The sequence below is a fragment of the Scardinius erythrophthalmus genome (assembly GCF_964197995.2).
Source record: "Scardinius erythrophthalmus genome assembly, chromosome: 5".
NCBI lineage: Eukaryota > Metazoa > Chordata > Actinopteri > Cypriniformes > Leuciscidae > Scardinius > Scardinius erythrophthalmus.
Genome location: NC_138225.1, coordinates 36,647,972 through 36,666,407, shown reverse-complemented (window position 1 = coordinate 36,666,407; position 18,436 = coordinate 36,647,972). Strand labels below are relative to the sequence as shown.

Below are 18,436 nucleotides of genomic sequence, written 5' to 3'. Positions count from 1 at the left end.
AGGTCCTTGATGAATAAATATGGTAAATCTGTGATAACTTCTCATCTCCAACCACCATCTGGTTTGTCCTCAGTAAGACTTCTCTTGTGGCAATTTGCGTTTTATCAGCAATTTCAGATTTCACTTTTCTGTTTTCCTCTCGGTTGCTCTTTGCAGTTGTTTCACTGGCCTGTATAATCTCTGATCTCTCTGAAGAAGGTTTTACGGCCTGTAGATGTTTCCTTTCTCGTTTCCTGTGGTACAGTACTGAAAGGACACAAATGACAAGTACCAGGGCACACAGTACCACTGGTTAATAATAAAAGGTTAGTCATTCACAACATAACATACTGTAACCCAACAGAAGCTACAGTACATGAAAGTTATCCAACTGGGGGCTAAGGTAAGGCAATAAATCTACATACCAATTAAAATGATTAATGTTGAGTGTCCAATTGTGAGAGGTTTGTTTGTAATTACAGTGGCAGGAATTCCAGTGGTAAGGCTTGCATTAATAAAACTCGTAGTGGTAGCGCCCATGGTTGTTGGGGTTTCACACTCTGGTACCTGCCATACTGGCAGACCTCTCAGCGCAGGAGGGTTGTTACAACACACCAACATCTCATTCTCCAGCAGCGAGGCATTCTGCAGACCTGCATACATGTTTGAAAGTCATTTAAAATCCAGTTTCACCCCAAAATGAAAATGATCTATCATAAGCCTCATGTACACTATTCATGTAGAGTTTGGAGTCTGTAAGATTGTGGTTTTTGAAATGTCTCTCATGTTCACCAAGGCATTTATTTGATGAAAAAATACAGTAATATATGTGATCAAATATACAGTAAAAACACGAATATTGTAAAATATTACAATTCAAAACTGTTCTTTTGAACAACAAAATGGAATGAGGATAAGGTGATGATACATGTTTTCTTTGCTTATGTTATATTGGATATTTCTGCTGCATTAGATTAAGTATGAGATGGAAATTAATGTATACCTCTCAGGTATTTGGCAAAGTCCTTCACAGAGCAGGAGCAGTCCCAGGGATTTCCATCCAAACGGATCTTTGTGCCGTTAAGTGGAAGAAACAAATCCGCACTCAAATATGTCAACTGATTGTTAGACAGGTTTAAATGCCTCAGTTTACTAAGACTGAGAAAACTATTCTGGGTTATAGTGTGAATCTGGTTCTGAGACAAATCCAGCATGAGCAGGTTGGACAGCCCTTCAAGAGAATTGTGATCCAGTGTAGTGATTTTATTATTTGACAGTCTGAGTGTCTCAAGTGCAGAATGATGGCTAAACCAGTCTGACGAGACTTGGGAAAGAAGATTGCCGTCCAAATTAAGAGTTTTGAGGTTCTGAAACTTATTAAAGGTTTGCGGCCCTATTGCTGTGACACCTTGGTGTGCCATAGTCAGACTGTTCACAGAGGTCAGATTTGTGCTGTTAAACATGGACAAGTTGATTTCTCCTAAACCATTCGCAAAGATAATCACAGAGGTCAAGCCAGCAGGATAACCTAGAAAGAAAAAAAATAAATAGAAATGTGTTAATCTGAAACTCCTGTTAAAGGGATAGTTCATCTAAAAAATATATATATACTCTGAAACCTTTATGACTCTTCTGTGGAACACAAAAGGATATGTTGAGAGGAATGTCCAGACTGCACTTTTCCAAATAATGAAAGACAATGGTGACCAGGGCTCAAGCAGGATTTCCAGTGAATAACCACTTTCAGTCGTAAAACTGAATGGCTTCAGAAGACTTGGAATATAGTGCATGAGTCGTATGGATCACTTCTGTGGTACTTTTTTTTTTGGTGTCCTTTCAGGAGCTTATTATTGGTCATTTCACAAATAATTACTTGTAATATCAAGTAACAAATATCAAGTAATTGAATTAAACATGAAATTTTGAAGTAGAAAGACTAAAATAGTATTTTCTTGTAAAAAAAAAAAAGTCTGTCTTAATTTAAAACTTTGAAAATAGTGAGTTGACGCTTATCTGACCTACTTGACTTGTATTCTCTGGCAGATAACAAGCACAATTGGTAACACTATATTTTGATGGTCCCCTTTAGACATTGTTGAGTCTAAGTAACGTTGCACCTACATGTAAGCTAACTCTCAGAGTGTTAGTAGACTGTATGCTTAACATCTGCTAACACTTTATTGTGACAGTCCCCCAACACACATTCAACTGACTATAAGTAACACAAGTAACATGTCAACTTATTCTACTAAACCTAACCCTACCTGACCATCTACTAATACTCTAATGAGAGTTAGCTGACATGTAGATGTAAGATTACTTCTTACTTGAACGGGACCATCAAAATAAAGTGTAACCGCACATTCTTTTTATGAATATCAAGTGTCTTCAGACCATCCTACCTTTTGGAATCTCCTTGCAAACATAGTCTGTATTTGTTAGTATACAGGACTGACTCCTTGCTTCATGTATGCACTGGAACACCACAAAAATAAAGAGAGCTGGGCAGAAGAAGAGAAACATCTGTTTATATCACAATTTGGTTGCTTTTGAAGCCAACATTAAATCGAAGTTCAATAATACTCACCGTGCATACTGAAAAACAGCAAATAACAAATGTCTTCAGAGTTCCCGTCTAATGACCATCAGTCCACCGAATGCCTGACCTGAGTCCCCCGCTGTGGATAAACTGCCAGTTGCCACGATACAAATGTGTCACAAGTGGACTGTCAAGGATACAGTTCTTGTCGATGAAGCACGGCCTGCAGTGTTCCAGTTCGCAGAAGTTGAGACGCCCATCACAAGACCCCCAGTAATTAATCTACCATCTTCTCTTGCAATTACCCAATGACAATAAAGCTATTGATATAAAAGTTTATCAACTGCCAAAAAATTACATGAAAAATCATGTTAAAGTAAATGTTATACAATGTTTAACACTTTATACTAATATTCATTATTGAATGAGTCAAAGCGCAATTACTGTATAAAGCAAGAAGTGTTAAAAAATAAAGTGGAAGAAAGATGAGAATGTCAACAATTAAAAGGAAAAGAAATGAGAATGAATGTATTGACTTGAAATATTTATTAATTCTCAAAGTCTTATTTAAAATAAATAATAGTATGATAAATGAAGCAAAATGACAAAGAATGAGTAGTAGTGTTTTAAAAAACAAACAAACAAAAAACAGGTGATCAACATCAATACAATCTTTTAGTTAAGATATAAAAACACATAATATACAAAACTGCAATTAAAAATTAAACAAAATGCAGCGACGTATAGACAAGTCTAACACCTATTATTTGGATACAGTAGTTTAAGAGTCATTAAGGTTCTGTCAGTGTGCTCTTTTCGGTGTTAGTGTTTCTCACATGTTTCTCAGTGTATAACAGAGTACCTTCTCTTTTCCACAAATAGCTTTAGGAGCAAAAAAATGGTTTAGTAAGCCCTTTGAAATTCTAACCCAGCTATACACCTTCATGAGCAAAAAAAATAAAGTGCATGTGCAACACTCAATTGATCTCGACACCAAACACGAGGCTTCTGTGAGTGTTCTCGAACGTCTAGACACAAGGATGCCGGCAGTGTTGACACTTTTCGCTCTGGAATGTTTTCAACCATGGTAAATAAGTAGACAGCGACTGCAAGGGAAGTAACCGATTATGAATATATTAAATACTGTCATTCAAATCGTTTACAGCGACACTCTTCATAACAGAGCATGCTGCTCTTCGCATGAGAAAAAGCTCCAGTGCCAACATCAACATGGTTACATTGCATGATAATAAAAGCACTAAAACATGATCATAAGTGCACCATAGTAAAGACTGTCCAGTGGAGAGGCCGCTACAGAGTAGAACAGAAGAGAAGAGAACTGCGTCTGACACGTATCAAGATCTGTTTGATTCCCTATCGAAAGGGCCATCGAGTTAAAAAAAAAAAGGGCTACAGCTGAGCTGCTTTTTTAAAGCACTGAATAAACAGACATAGTACCACAACGCATGAAGGCCAAAAGTACGCAGACCTGGGATTGTCCCAGCGACAACAAAGGAGCAGCATGTTTCGGAGGCAAAAAAAAGTTTGTTTGATAGGCAAGTCAGCTTTTTTTTTTTTACATGAATTCGAGTTCTGGCAATCCTCAGAGGCAGCAGACATGTTTTGAAGATGGTAAAAGAAATACTCATATCCCTTGCAAAAAAAGAGGGAAACAAATCAAACGAAAACAATCATGGGGGAAGCGTTTCGCTATTCAGTGCCAAACTAAGAAAACCTTCAAGTAGCAAAAAAATTAATCAGGTAAAAAGACCACAGGATTGGGGGTAAAGGACTACTTCAACCCAAAACACATTCAAATGAAGTGCATGTTGACCGTTTGTTTGTCCAGCGAGCCTCTTCCATCCAAACTCTGACGGAAGCAGATAAAGTGATTACTGGCCTCGATGTAAAAGTGCAGATCTTACGAGTGCCATCTGACTTCACTTTCCACTCTTTTTTGGTCCTGCGGGTCTTTTGGCTTGCCACAAGTGGTTATGGATAGTCAGCGCATCAACACTAACGGACACGGTCTTGGCGGGGATTACAGTGAACTGCTTGCGGTCCGAGCTGTACTTATAGAGTTTGTCGATCATCTTCTTAGTGATGCTCTTGGGCCCTGTGCCGGTGAGCTTGTGGATCTCCTCTGTGTCGGGGAAGTAGGAGTAAAGGGCTCTGAACTGGCACCCACTGTCCCGGAAGAGAATCATCAAGTGGTTGGAGTCACACTTCTCCAGCTCCTACAATTAAATTACTATAGTTCATTATCAAAATTTATTGCCAACATCACAATATTATTTGCACGCCATGAACCTCCAAACTGGTCACACACCTCAAGAATGGAGTTCTTCTGTGGTTCATTTACTTTTCCTGCTAAGCAGCAATGAGAGATGGCGTTGTGGATTATTGGCTTGTTGGACTTCGAGCTTGGCTCCTTGAAAAGCTTGGGTCCTACAGTGACAAAATATTTATATAAAAAATATTAAAACTTCAATATAACACTTAAGAAAAAGCATGGATGTCCTATAAGGGCACTATTTCTGAAGGTTTTGGGGTCTGTACGATTTTTTATGTTTTTTTTTAAAGTATCTCGAAATTGATCTCGAAAATCAATTCCAATTCTGGAATCGGACACTTAAGGCCAAGAATCGGATACTTGTTATACAATTAAAATATTAAGTATAAAAATATAATATCGATTGCTTTGTGTGCATTTTAATATGACTTTAAATCTTCCTCTAATATATCATTGTCAATGTTGAAAACAGTTGTGCTGAATATTTTTCTGGAAACTGATAGAAAGTTTAAAAAGGTAACATTTTACAATAAGAATAATTAACTAAGATTAATAAATGTAGAAGTTTTGCTGATTCTTAGTTCAAGTTAATCTCAACATTTGCAAATATACATTATTAAAATCAAAAGTTGTATCTGTTCACATTAGTTAATGCACTGTGAACTAACATGATCATTGTTAACTAACATTAACAAAAGGTAATAATTGCTGTACAAATATATTGATCATTGTTAGTTCATGTTAGTTAACACATTAATTAATGTTAACAACTGAGACCTTAATGTATTATGTAAAGGGTTACCATTAAAAAGAACATTATTTATTTGAAATAGAAATTTCAAAACATCATAAATCGCTTTGCTGTCACTTTCCTTGCTGAATAAAAAAAAAACTTTCAATATGAGAAGAAATAAGGTTCACTGGGACTTCTGTAGAGGAACAAAGACAATAGTACCACAATCATTACTTAGATTTGATCATATGCAGCAGACTGCATTTTTCAGAGCAATTTTATTTTCTTTATTTTTCTGTCCACAGTGAAAGTGAAAAAAAAGCTTTATGACATGAGAAAAATCACTTAAAAAGAACATATTTAATGTTTATAATTCAACTTATGTGGAGCAACTTGCATCTATCGCTTGTCAATTTGTTATGTCACTTAGATAGGACATGGTGTCCCTCTCTGAACCCTATATACAGCTCTCATTGATGCGTACAGGAGATTCTCAGCTCCATGATTAAAAGCTAAACTACCTCATCCATCATTCTGACACCCAACAAATGCCACAAACCTGTCTATTCTCCTTCTAAACAATCCATTGCCTTACATGCTTCAAAGGTTCTTTGTGGTGAATGTTAAGATAACATTCATCAATGGTAATGTAACTAGGCAATTCTGAGCATTACCCAAATAACTGACATGAACCCAAACATTTCTGCAGAGCAAACAAGTGAAACACTTCAGAGAATTCAGGCTTAAAGGACAAATTCATCCACTAATGTCTGCACAAGCAAAACATGTATGTGCTCAAGCTCAAAGACAAACATACTGGCTAATGCATGGTCAAGATGATATCAGCAGCATGCTGCGGTTTTTAACGCAGGATGTTGTCCTGGTGCAGAGGAATCTAAAGAAGTTTAAATAATTTAGTACATGAGACCAACAGCTATTGAGCATCAACACAAATATAAACCACTTGTTTCCAACAGAATGGAAAGTGAAAAACTCACCGGTGTATTCTGCCATGGATGTTGATGTAACGGAAGACGCGGTGGAACCGTTGTCCCAATCTCTCTCTGTAGTCCGACTGGAATTGCGACTGAGGCCTGGAAATGACTCTACTGATTCCCCTCTGTTTGTGGAAAGAACGAACAGCAACATTAATGTGCTCTGGAGGTCACAGTCTGGACACATTCAATTGATTCTGAAACAAATTAATGAAATGCAAGCACGCATAGGCACACACCCTGTAGGACAGTGGGAAGGACTTACCGTTGAGATCCCGCCCCTCCTGAATTGACACTGTCTGGTTCAGTGGTGGCCACAGAGGCCAGTGATAGACTAGAACCAGACTGGGCACTGATGAGATTCTCATCTGGTGAGGGACAGTTTCGTTTTTTTTTTTCAGTTTAAATGCCATCAAAAGTTTATTAGCAAAAACGTAACTTAGCAATAATGCAATAACCGAAGGCATGATTTAAAACTTACTGGCAGCATGGCACTTGGCAAGCATATGAATTGAAGGTTCTTCTTTCAGCACAGACTTTGGCCTTTGTTTTTTGGCCTTGGTCTTCGGTTTGGGTTGAGGCTGTTCTTGCTCCTCACACATCTCTTGCTGTTTCCTTCTAAGATACTCCTGCTTTATCAACTCTCTCCTTGTCTTCTCCTCCTCTTTTCTGATTCTATCCTCTTCAGCTTTCCTCCTGGAATTGGGAGAGAAGAGAGGCTTTAAACATACAAACTCCATAAAAAAAATTCAGAGCTTCTCTTTAGCGTTTTTATATTCCTGGAGGACGGCACTTAAGGGGTTGTCAATACCTGGCTTCATCTCTTTTCAGCTCACTTTCAGCCTCTATCTGCTGCTTGCGGAGCCGTGCCTCCTCTGCCTTCCTCTGTTGTTTCAGCAGAAATGCTGCTCGCTTTTTGGCCAATTCATCCTCTGCTTTTTGCTCATCCTGCAGACATTTAACAACAAAACTTTTTAGATTTTTACATTTTCTGAAACACTACGGTATTCTAGGCTGTTTCCCAGGGTGTTGTTATATGTTTGCTATAATAATAATAATAATTAGGGCTGTCAAAGTTAGCGCGTTAATAACGCGTTAACGCAAAATCATATTAACGGCACTAATTTTTTTAACGCGCGATTAACGCAGCGCGTATTTTCTGTTTGACCCGTGGCCCAACCCCTAGTTGGAGAAATGGAGATACACAGTGTTGCCAACTTGGTGACATTGCAGACCCCTTTAGCGATTTTTTTCCCTTCAACAAAGCGCCCAAACCTTATTTAGTTTCTGAGAATCTACCGGTAATGCCGGTACTGCTCTCTCAGCACGCGCGCGCGCCTCTCTCTCTCTCTCTCTCTCTCTCTCTCTCTCTCTCTCTCTCTCTCTCTCTCTCTGCGTCTCGCGCGGAGGAGCAGCTCTTTAATTCACAGATATTATGTTGCTTCTCTAATTTTACAAGTATAGCCGAAATCAGAGCACAGATATAGTCTTTATCTTATGTGTATTTGATTTCACCAGACGACGGCTCGATTATCAGAATTTTTGTGCAGATTAACTTAACATCTTAGAAGGAAGAGCTGGTTATGTCTTAATGGGTCGCGTTTCAGTCACCATTTCAAATTCATTCCGTTGACAACAGAAACAGTAAAATATACCAATGAAAACATTTTTATTGAGAATTTAGCTTCATCAAAATGGGCACAGAGAGAGACAAACTACAATGTAATAATAAATAATTAATGTAGCCTACATTTAGCATTTTTAGAAGAGCTGCCCCTGTCATGCAAAAATCTAATCATGTTTGTGTTAGTAAATTGCTCAGAGCAAAGAAAGAGAAGTAATGGTAACCTGGCATTTTTTTGTTCTTTCTACATGTCTAATAGACATGAACAAGTTCTTTGAAAAACATCTATGACCTTTGAAACATGTCTCCTCCTTATGCTCTATATTGACTATGGTTTCAATAATAAACATACATTTGCATAAAGCATCTATTTATCCATGCCCACGTTGATAAGAGTATTAGTATTAATTTAAGGTACATTTAGAACAAATAAAAAACGTGCGATTAAATGCGATTAATCGCGAGTTAACTCATGACAATCATGCGATTAATCGCGATTAAAAATTTTAATCGATTGACAGCCCTAATAATAATACATTTTATTTATTTGGCGCCTTTCTGGACACTCAAGGTCGCCTGAGCGTTACCGGTGTATAGCGTTCTGAGTGTTTTTTGTTTATTTGTTTGTTTTTGCTAGGGTGTTGCTCAGTGTGGTTTGCTTACAGGTCCAGGTGAAAGTGGAAGTAGGACAAATTACATGTCATTTAATACTTTGGGTTAGGGGGTTCCACTAATAAAATGTTAGCAGTACATAAAATAAACACTTTGCCAGAACAATACAATCTATTTTAGTTCAGATAAATATTTTTCTAATGTCTTGTTCATTGTACTGACTTTACCTTGAAAAAGAAGCCCATTCCAGACTTCTTTTCCCCATCACTTCCATCAGTGGTGACATCCAAAACATCTGTGCTTTCTTCATCTGGGTTGGAAGCCAAATCAGACAAGTCTACTTCAATAAGATTGACTTTTCCTCTAGAAATGTCCTCTGAGGAGATATTATCCCTTGCTGGCCCATCATCAAATGTAGCCTCAGTGTCCTGTAAGGTACTGGACATAGATTCTTCGAAAGTGACACCGAGCACCACAGAACTTGGTTCCCTAGAGATCCTCAAGTTAGCTTCATCATTAAGGTGGAATGTAGTGCTTTTTGGATTCCCTTTGTCTTTGTTAAAAGAGCTTTGCACAATGTCCTCAGGTTCTGTTTTGGGGGGCCTGGCTCCTTGAATTAACCTGGCAGAGGAGCTGTCAGTAGGTGTAGGAGTAGTGCTCTTCTGCCCTTTGCTGTGCTCCTTAAGCAACAGCTCTGATGGTTTGGAACGGGACCGTGCTGAACTTAGTTTGGGCGGCTTTCGCATCACAGGACTGCCACTTGGTTCAACGAAATGTATAGAAGCTCTGATCCTGGCTTCAGAACCATTACTTTGGTCACTGCTAGGTACTTGAGCAGCACCTGTTGGAGACTGGAGATTCTGCTTCATAAGCACTTCCTGCTGGAGTGAAAGTTGCATCATTTTCTGCTGAATGTTTCCTATGGCCTCGTTCAGCAACTCAATGGAGCGGTTGCATTCATTAAGATCTATCTCTTCATCCATATCTAAGGCACTAGGGGGCACAGGTCCCCCACCTGCCCACTCGAGAGATGCCTTCTCAGGCTCTTCAGCCTCTTTCGGCCCATCTCTCGAATCAACACAGGTATCATCTTTTGATGACTTCTCTTGATTGAGTTTTTGGCCATCTTTCAAGTAGTACTCAGACTTTGTAGGCTGAGGGAGTGTGTCACTCTTCCCTTTTTTTACTATGTTCAGGAAGGCTGCTTTTCCAAGCTTAAGCCTTTGCCTTGCCGTGAAGACCTCCATCTTCTTCTTTTGGGATTCAATTGCACGTCTCTTTTCTTCAAGTTGCATGTGAAGCTGAACAAGTTCAGAGGCCAGCATGTTGGTACTGTCGTTGTTCTGCGGTGTGGGGCTCTGGTCTCTTTTTATCCTCCAGGAGGTCAGAGGAAGGGGGCAACTCTCTGAGCCATCAGGTGTTGTGCGCTGTGAGCTACTTGTGCTGGACCGGATGTCTTGGTTGCTACCAAACTTCAGCATCTTTCGTTCTGCAAAACTGGTCATGCGCACACTGCCACTAGCCACACTGCTGACTTGGGACTGCTGGCCAGGGCTAGAGCACCTGCTCCCACCATCCTTATCCACATGTTCCTTTACATTCATGTCCTCGCGCAGCTTGGCCGACTCTTCGTCCTCCTCATAGAACTTTTTCTTGTCTGGATGGAGCTCTTTGGTGAGCTCTGCATTCTGCTCCTCAATGGTCTCCACGGTCTCAATATCAGACCCTGGATGGATGTCCCATGCTTGGATAGGGCTCTTGTCCTCAGGCACAGATGAATGAAGGTAAAACCCAGGTGACCGCTCAGCAGAGGACTGCTCAACGCTACTTGTCGCCAGTGGTTTGAAAGTTTGCGTTTGCCCAGAGGCTAGAGGCACAAGTTCACTGGATTTGTGCTCAATAGTGGTCTCAAACTCAGAGCTGGAGTTGGGAGTAAAGGTCCGGTTAATGGTGTGTGGAGGTCTCCGTCTGGAAGATGAAAGAGCACTTTCTGCTCCTGCCACTCTTCGTGCTGACCCTCGATGCCGCCCTTCTCCTGACTCTTCTTCCTTATTCAGGCTTACGGACTTCTCTTTGGCTGGCCTGAGAACTGCAGGCATCAAAGGTTCCAGAAAGAAACTGGAATTTCGGGATTCTGAGGATGCTTCCTCCTGTCTTCCCCAAATGCATGTTTTAGCACCAGGGGTAGCACTCTGTCGCTCTGCATCCTCAGAGTTTAACAGGGTGATGTCGTCCTTAGATGAATCGGCCCTGGCAATGGTTACCAGCTCATCCTCTTCATCCATGTTAACGTTGCCCAGTAGAGCATGGCCATTGACCCGTTTAACACTGCCGTGACCCAGATGGCTCTGGTGCTTGGGTGTGACAGTGGAAGCCAGGCTGTCCTCACTGATAGAGCAAGTCAGACTAACGCTGTCGCCCGATGCCAAGTCTGCATCGCTGTCCGTAGCAGAGTGGAGAACATACCGATTCAGCTGAGACAGTGGCCTGATTATTATAAGACAAGAATTACCAAACGAAATATAAAAACAATGTAATATCTTAAAAGATATGTTTTAAGTACTTATATTTAGCAATAGTGTTGTACCTCTGCCGTTTATCTGACCAGGCCACAGATCCTCTGGAGTGAGCTTCTTGCGTAAAAGAATTGGAGCGATTTCGACAGTCTAATAAGAAAAGCACAAGTCTGAGAATTTGATTACCTGATTCAAAGTCACACACTAAAACAACCTCTGACTTGACACATCTCGGTCTATCCACATATGAAAATTAACTAGTAAAAATGATTACAATACAACAGTTTATAAGTAAATCAGCATAAATTGAGTGAAACAAATTGTAAGTATATTTCATAATTTATGCATTCATTCATTCACATAACCATAATGCAGGAAAAAAAGTGCCTTAACAGTCATAAAAATAATGGGGTGGGGGGGTCATCATGGGGCTAAAACCAACTTAATTTTCTTTAAGCCAAATATCATATTACTCAAACATTCTGGTTAGGACTTTGTTCTAAATAACTAATCCCCAGTATTCTGCCTAATCGGTTTAAGTTACAGATTCCATTTAAACTTTAAATTTATAATAATAAACAAATGGACAGAATATCCAACTTTCAAAGTTTAAGCAAAGAAGCTTTAAAAAAAAAAAAAACACACAAATTAACTATATCTGAGACCCAACATTTTTGGGTGCCTTTCAAGCGAGCATAAAAACAACAACAACAAAAAAACTAGTTAAAGAGTATTTCTATGAATGGCAGCAGAAGCTTGATGCCATACCCGTGCTTTCCTCTCCTGGCTGAGCCTTCTTTTTTCTTTGTCTCAGTGGCAGAAGTGGATGGGAGGGGCTGAAGCTGGAACTCCCCTTATTACTGAAACAGCAAGCAGAGAACATGGTTGGCAAACCACCAGCACAAAAAAATAGGACGAATGATCTCCAGGCCCCCAGAGGTCTATCCAGCCAAAATCTAATCGTAACTGACACTAAACATTTTCCATGTGGATGGACAAATATAGACAAGCAGCACTGCTCTGTTTAGGACCTTAAAAAGAATAACTTCATCTAAAACAGTCTGAATACTACAAGTATAGAGCACTAGCATGACATTAAAATGTATTTTATTTCCGAGTAGCTTATATTTTTACTTCGGCTGTGAAATAAAAGTAAGCAAAGTGAACTTATTAAAATTAATTTAAGTTAGGCAGGGCAGGTACTGTCTCAGCATGCAGAAAAAACACAGGCACAACATGACAAGGCAAAAGACGTTATGAGACAATATATGATTCAAGCGTGAATCATAATCATGCAAGCAAAGTTCCCTCTAAAGTGCATACATGAATGCAAAAGCAATATTTCCCAACATATAAAAGCCCACAGAGATCCTACATTTTTATTTATCTATCTTGTATTGCTCACATGACTAGGGATGTGCAAAACTATGTGAAGCTTATTTTTTGTTTGTGTTTGTGCTTTAATTTAACTTGCAGACAAAGTTTATCTAAATCTAATCTCGACCTCACTAATTGACTAGTAGGGCGTTGGACCCATTCCTTATTACAAAATAAACAAATCTTAACAAGGTTATCTTGAGGCTATTTTTTTTTTTTTTTTTTTTCAGAAAACGAAGAAAAATAACAGTAATACCTCTAGATAACCAAGTAACCGTCATCTTGAAAAAGTTTTTTGCTGCTTTTATTTGAAACACCCTCACCTCAGTAGAGGTGGCCTACTAAAATGTGAAACATAGCCTAACTTCTAAAGTCTCTGCATTAGAAGTTTTATAATTTTACTTTGTGAAGAATGTCATAGTGAACACTCAGTTGGTGCATGGTGTTTTTTTTACTTGGTAGCTGAAGTAGTAGGGGTCTGCCTGGTAGAAATAGTTTTAGTTTAGCAAGAATGTTAGATATAAGTTTATTTAGAAAGAAATCTGAGAATGACCAAGGCATGTTTTTATATTGAAACAGTGTTCGACCAGATCACTGACATTTACACCAACAATTACCACAATAAATGATTTTACACATGGAACAGAGACAAAACCATGAAGCACTTACAGAGGCTCAGATTCTTCGGGGTGCAGGAAGTACCTGTTACAAACTTCCGGGCTGCTCTGGACAGGAAGAGCTGGATCAACCACACCAGGAGACACCAGGAAGCTCCGTTTGGTGGCATTGGAGATGGGCACAGTAGGCCTGGCACTCTTGGGCTGAGTCATTGCTCTTGCTGCAATGATAATAGTAAGTCAAATTATTAGTACAATAGCCAACTTTTGAGGACGTTGGTTGAGGCTTCATGTAAACTTTATTGGTTTAAAAAAATTGATATCAGAAAAAAGGCAGAAAACAAATAAACAACTTTAGGCACTTCACACAATAATATGACAAATGGACAGTAAAATAAATAAATAAATAAAAAACTCTTCACCATCTTTAAATTCCTGAACATCTCTTGGCTGGACAAACTCAGGCTTGACAATCTCAAACCACCAGAAGAGCTCTGCTATAAATACCATGATGTTGTGCTGCAAAAAAAAAAAAAAAAAAAAAAAAAGTGAATAAATCAAGAACAGATCCATAGGGAAATGAAACGTCCTGTTAATGATGAGATGCATTATACATAACTGAATAACTTACCTTGAGCACAGGAGGTGCATACAACATGTCCTCTAAAGTCAAATAGAAGCTTTTGTTAAGGTACTCATTGGAAAACTCTTTCAGCAGCTGGATATTATAAAGGCTGTCTGCTATTGAGGTCACCTCTTTCAAGCAGATGTCTGCAGATAACATAAAACACAAAGTTAGCAAACAAGCTATGCTGAGGCATGCAGGCTCTGAAATTCATGAACGCTAAACCAAGGGCTGAATCCAAACGAGGTCAATATTTGCTAGCGAATTGAAGTATCAGAAAATAACATTTCAGAGGACTGTTACGGGGTACAGCACCAGGGGAATAAAACTACAGTCAATCAACATTCTGAAAAAGCAAACCAATAAACACAAGGCCTTTTAGTATAATTCTAAAAGGCCTTGTGAAGGCCTTTCATGTTGCGATGTTTTGAAATGCGTATGCGTCGGCTACAGGAGCTTCCAATCGCGAGGGAACAATTTTGCATTGTAGGCATAACTAGGGATGCAATAACGCCACCAACAACAACCAAAACTAGGCTACTCATTGCATGTAAACTAATTGTAACGTTTTATTGTGAATCAAATTAAAATGTTCTTCTCTTTGCAAATGTAGGCAGAGGCATATAGTGACAGATTAATTCAATAATGTTGCAAAGATATTGCATCAATCCATTTGTTTCATTAGGCTACTAGGCTATTTGTTTTGCCTTACTCTTTATTCATTTAGGCTATTTATTCAGTTATTCATCATCTTCCGTCCTTTGCACTACTTGTGTAGCACACGAATTCTCAGACCTGTCACTCATCATCGTAGGGGAGGTGTTTGGAATCATTCCCGCGTTACAATCATCAGCCAATCAAGGTGGTCACTTCAGTCAAGCTCGTGCATGAGTAATGACGTCATCCATAGCAACGAAGACTCACTCTTAGTTTAGGAGTTGTCATTTTTCTTTACTAAGATTAGGTCTGAAAGGCGTTGTGAATAACTTTTAAGAGAAAACTCCTAGCTAAAATCTTTTAGTGCGATTTAGGAGTACTCCTAGTGGTAAGATAAAATGCTTTGTGAATACGGCCCCAGAATTTTATCTTACTTTTTGACCATATAAACATTAGTAATTGCACCCAATTGCATATTTTTGCTCAGTTTTGGGCCTTCAAGGTGTTTCTTTCCTCACTGTACTTTACAAGTCATACTGTGAGCCATAAAAGCATGGGCCTGGTTTAACAGACAGGGCTTAGATTAACCCAGGATTAGCCCTTAGTTCAATTAGGACATTTAAGTAGCTTTTATAAAGATTCCTTAGAAAAAAAAAAATGACTGTTGTGCATCTTGAGAAAAAACAATGACAATGACATGTCTATAAAGGCTCAATCAACATATTTCATACCTAAAGATTTACAAGATTAAAATGAAGTGCAGCACCAATCTTGAAGGGACAGTGTGTTAAAATACGTTCTCCTTTCCCAGCTGAATGTGCAGTAAATAACTGTGGGCCCATGTTGATTTTCCAAAAAAGTAAGCTCTGTGGCGCCATCAGAACATGTTCTGTTTGTTTAAGTTGCCTACCATAGCAACAACTCTCTCGACCAATGGCGTAACTGGGTCTACTTAAACTGTTTAGGAGGAAGTAGGGGGCAGGGTGGAGGAGGCAGTAGGAGTGTTTGGGAGACCTGATTAGATTTGGTGCCACTTTGGTGAAGAGATTACACGCAGGTCTGAAATTCCTGAAAATACTAAGACTAGTTAACTAGTCTGTTATTTCACTCTACCATCAAGCTTCATCAGGTCTGGGCAGTAGTAATGGACCACAGTCAGCAGTGCAGCACCGTCACACACGTCCCTGATCAGGTCCTCCAGCAGGGGGAAGAAGGGCAGCTGTCTACCTGAGGCATGATCCCGCCGATACCGTACCTAGAGGTGACATGAGAGGAGGCCAAACTGTCAAAACCACCTACAACAACAGGCTTTTTTTCCACAGAGTAACCTTTGGTATATGGCACTGGTATTGTGTAGGCAAGAGGCACTTTTGCAAGAGGAACATATTTGATCCTTGAGGCTAAATATAAGAGTATTTGTCGGTCTAACAAAACTAGATAGCCACTAGACAACAGTTATAACATAAGTGACTAAAACTAACAAATAAGTTAAAGGATTAGTTCACCCCCCAAAAAAATAAAAAAAAATATTGTCATTTATTAAACCTCATGTCATTCAAAAAAAAAATAATTCAGAGACAAGAAGAGATGTTTAGCAGAATGTCAAAGTTGCTCTTCTCCATATTACGAAAATGAATAGGGACTAAGACTGTCAAAAAAATAAAATAAAATAAAATAAAATAAAAATTTTCACCAATCACACTTTTTTCTGTAATTAATTCCACCTAACATTAAATTTTTTTAATATATTTTTATATTGTAATACCTTCACGTCAAATCTCCAAAACAATATAGAAACAACAAAGACAGTATATTTAAAAATTGTATGGCACCCTTTTATGAAGCACTATGAATGAAGGACAGTATCACAGATACCAGTTCTGACACTGATGTCTCTTATTGATTGATTTTTTCCTCTAAATTTTAGCCATTAATTATAGCCATTCAACATTACAGTATAATTAATACTATTAATAATGTCAATATAATATAAATTTTAAGATTTAATAAGATTTTATAAGCTGAACTTAAAACAAAGTGAACTTAAGTGAACTTAAAACAATCTTCACAAACCCATTGTAATAAATGTCAAATTTAGCTGAGCCTTTAATATATCAGGGCTCAACGCTGAGGTTATTTTCTACTTATTTTATCTAATTAGGCCTATAAATTGAATATAGATTAATCCTTATTAAAGCTACAAAAGTTATTCAGTCAAGAGCAGTGTTATTTTCTCTTTTTTTGTGCTTTGATTGACATTTAAGACCTGACGAGGATCTGACACATCCTATTTTTTCTTTACGTTTACTTTTTTACTAATTTAAGACTGTGCTTAGGAGGATTCTTGACAAAATGGGAATTGTCTGAAGCGGCATTCTGTGCCGGAGTTTTTTTTTTGCAGTTAACATGTCTTTTTTTTCTTGGCCTGTTTTTATATGACCCTGCTGAACCAATGAGCGTTTTGCTGTCCATTGGTCACGCCTTAATTTCGCAATATCTAGTATTGCATCCTTCTCATGACCATTTAATAATTTTGGACTTTTCAGTGCGAGTTAAATCTCTTTTTTGGTCCATTTTACCTGTAAAAGAAAACCTGCTTAATAATTACGAACACCTGAATATAAGGCATTTTTTCACTTCCAACCTTCCTTAAAGCAACAACATGTAACTTTTCAACCTTCATAATATATTTCCAAGACCCTTGTGATAGTACATCGACTTACAATAGGTTGAATGAGACGTCTGCCAGAGCCTGACGGGGTCTGTATCGCTTTTACTGGCACTATGTAACTTCGGGGTGCGGGTAGTAACCAGAGCTCAAAAAGAACTACAAAATTCGACTGCTTTACGGCATACGTCACTTTGAACACCACTTCCTCAAATGTGGCCAACCAGCGCGTTTGTTTTCCTACTTCTGTTTTCGTCATGGCTGAAGCAGCAGCGAAACGTAAGAAGTCCAAGGTTTTGTCGGAGTAGAGTCGGAAGAGGAAAAGGGAGAGTGATAAACTGAAAGTCAGGACGAGGATCAATATTGGTCGAGCGTTTGCTCGCTGGCGTTAGCTAATGGAGGAGGAGAGTTACCAGACCGATGCTGACTTGGCCGTCATGCTGTTGAACTAGTAAGTAACTGTAAATTGCTTGCATACTATCTTTAGTTTTTCTAATCTGTTGTCTGCCTGGCTACGTTACGGAAACTATCTGGTCCTCCATTTATTTATCTTCATGAATCAGCTAGTAGATGAGCGAATTATCAATCTGGTAGCTAGTAAACACTAACATGGTAGTTTTAGATGGTTAGGATGCTATCGCTATCATTCTCGTTCAGATTTGAGCATTGCAATCGACATGCAAATCGCAAATGTTTGAGTTAAAATGTTTAGTCTACTAAACATGTATAAATTATGAAAGGGGGAAGATTAATAATATTGTCATTGCCCATATGAAAAAAAACTGCATGCTTCATATACAGTAACCGTAAATCATTTTACGACAGCGGTAATGGACAATTCCGCTTCCAACCTGTAGGGGGACCGCAGAGGAAAAGTTCCATGTTGTTGCTTTAATTATATATCACTTATAAATGATTCAATACAAAATTAATAGTAGTTATTAAGATTGATGTGGTTTGGAATTGGTAAAATGTGCTTGAAAAAAAAAAAATCAGAATATCAACTTGCATAAAATTTCAATACAACTTATGCACTAAAACAAAATTAGTTCTTCTGCTCCAATGTAGCTCTAAAATGTCCAGATCCAAGGCCCAGTTCTCATTCACTTTTGTTGTGTGGAAAAGATCAGCTTGGAAATTCTTCTCAACTACTCCTTTTATATCCCATTGATAAAGCAACACCATATTAAGGGTTTGGAAC

The 18,436-nt window shown here is 38.5% G+C and overlaps 1 protein-coding gene across 3 annotated transcripts in view; it reads right to left on the bottom strand.

Moving 5' to 3' along the window:
- Window positions 1-3,042: 3,042 nt before the first annotated feature.
- The window catches only part of camsap1b (calmodulin regulated spectrin-associated protein 1b), a 30,672-nt gene continuing 15,278 nt past the window's right edge, over window positions 3,043-18,436 (bottom strand). For 2 of the 3 annotated variants that reach the window (XM_081366598.1, XM_081366596.1), the window contains exons 6-18: window positions 15,681-15,822; window positions 13,917-14,056; window positions 13,708-13,804; window positions 13,338-13,506; window positions 12,060-12,151; window positions 11,363-11,441; window positions 9,003-11,262; window positions 7,351-7,487; window positions 7,021-7,235; window positions 6,805-6,907; window positions 6,543-6,664; window positions 4,848-4,966; window positions 3,043-4,755 (exon numbers count right to left, since the gene is read on the bottom strand). In XM_081366598.1, the coding sequence (XP_081222724.1) occupies window positions 4,459-4,755; window positions 4,848-4,966; window positions 6,543-6,664; window positions 6,805-6,907; window positions 7,021-7,235; window positions 7,351-7,487; window positions 9,003-11,262; window positions 11,363-11,441; window positions 12,060-12,151; window positions 13,338-13,506; window positions 13,708-13,804; window positions 13,917-14,056; window positions 15,681-15,822 (3,972 nt within the window). In that variant the 3' untranslated portion in view covers window positions 3,043-4,458. The remainder of the gene's footprint in view (window positions 4,756-4,847; window positions 4,967-6,542; window positions 6,665-6,804; window positions 6,908-7,020; window positions 7,236-7,350; window positions 7,488-9,002; window positions 11,263-11,362; window positions 11,442-12,059; window positions 12,152-13,337; window positions 13,507-13,707; window positions 13,805-13,916; window positions 14,057-15,680; window positions 15,823-18,436) is intronic. The other variant, XM_081366597.1, reaches the window with a different exon arrangement.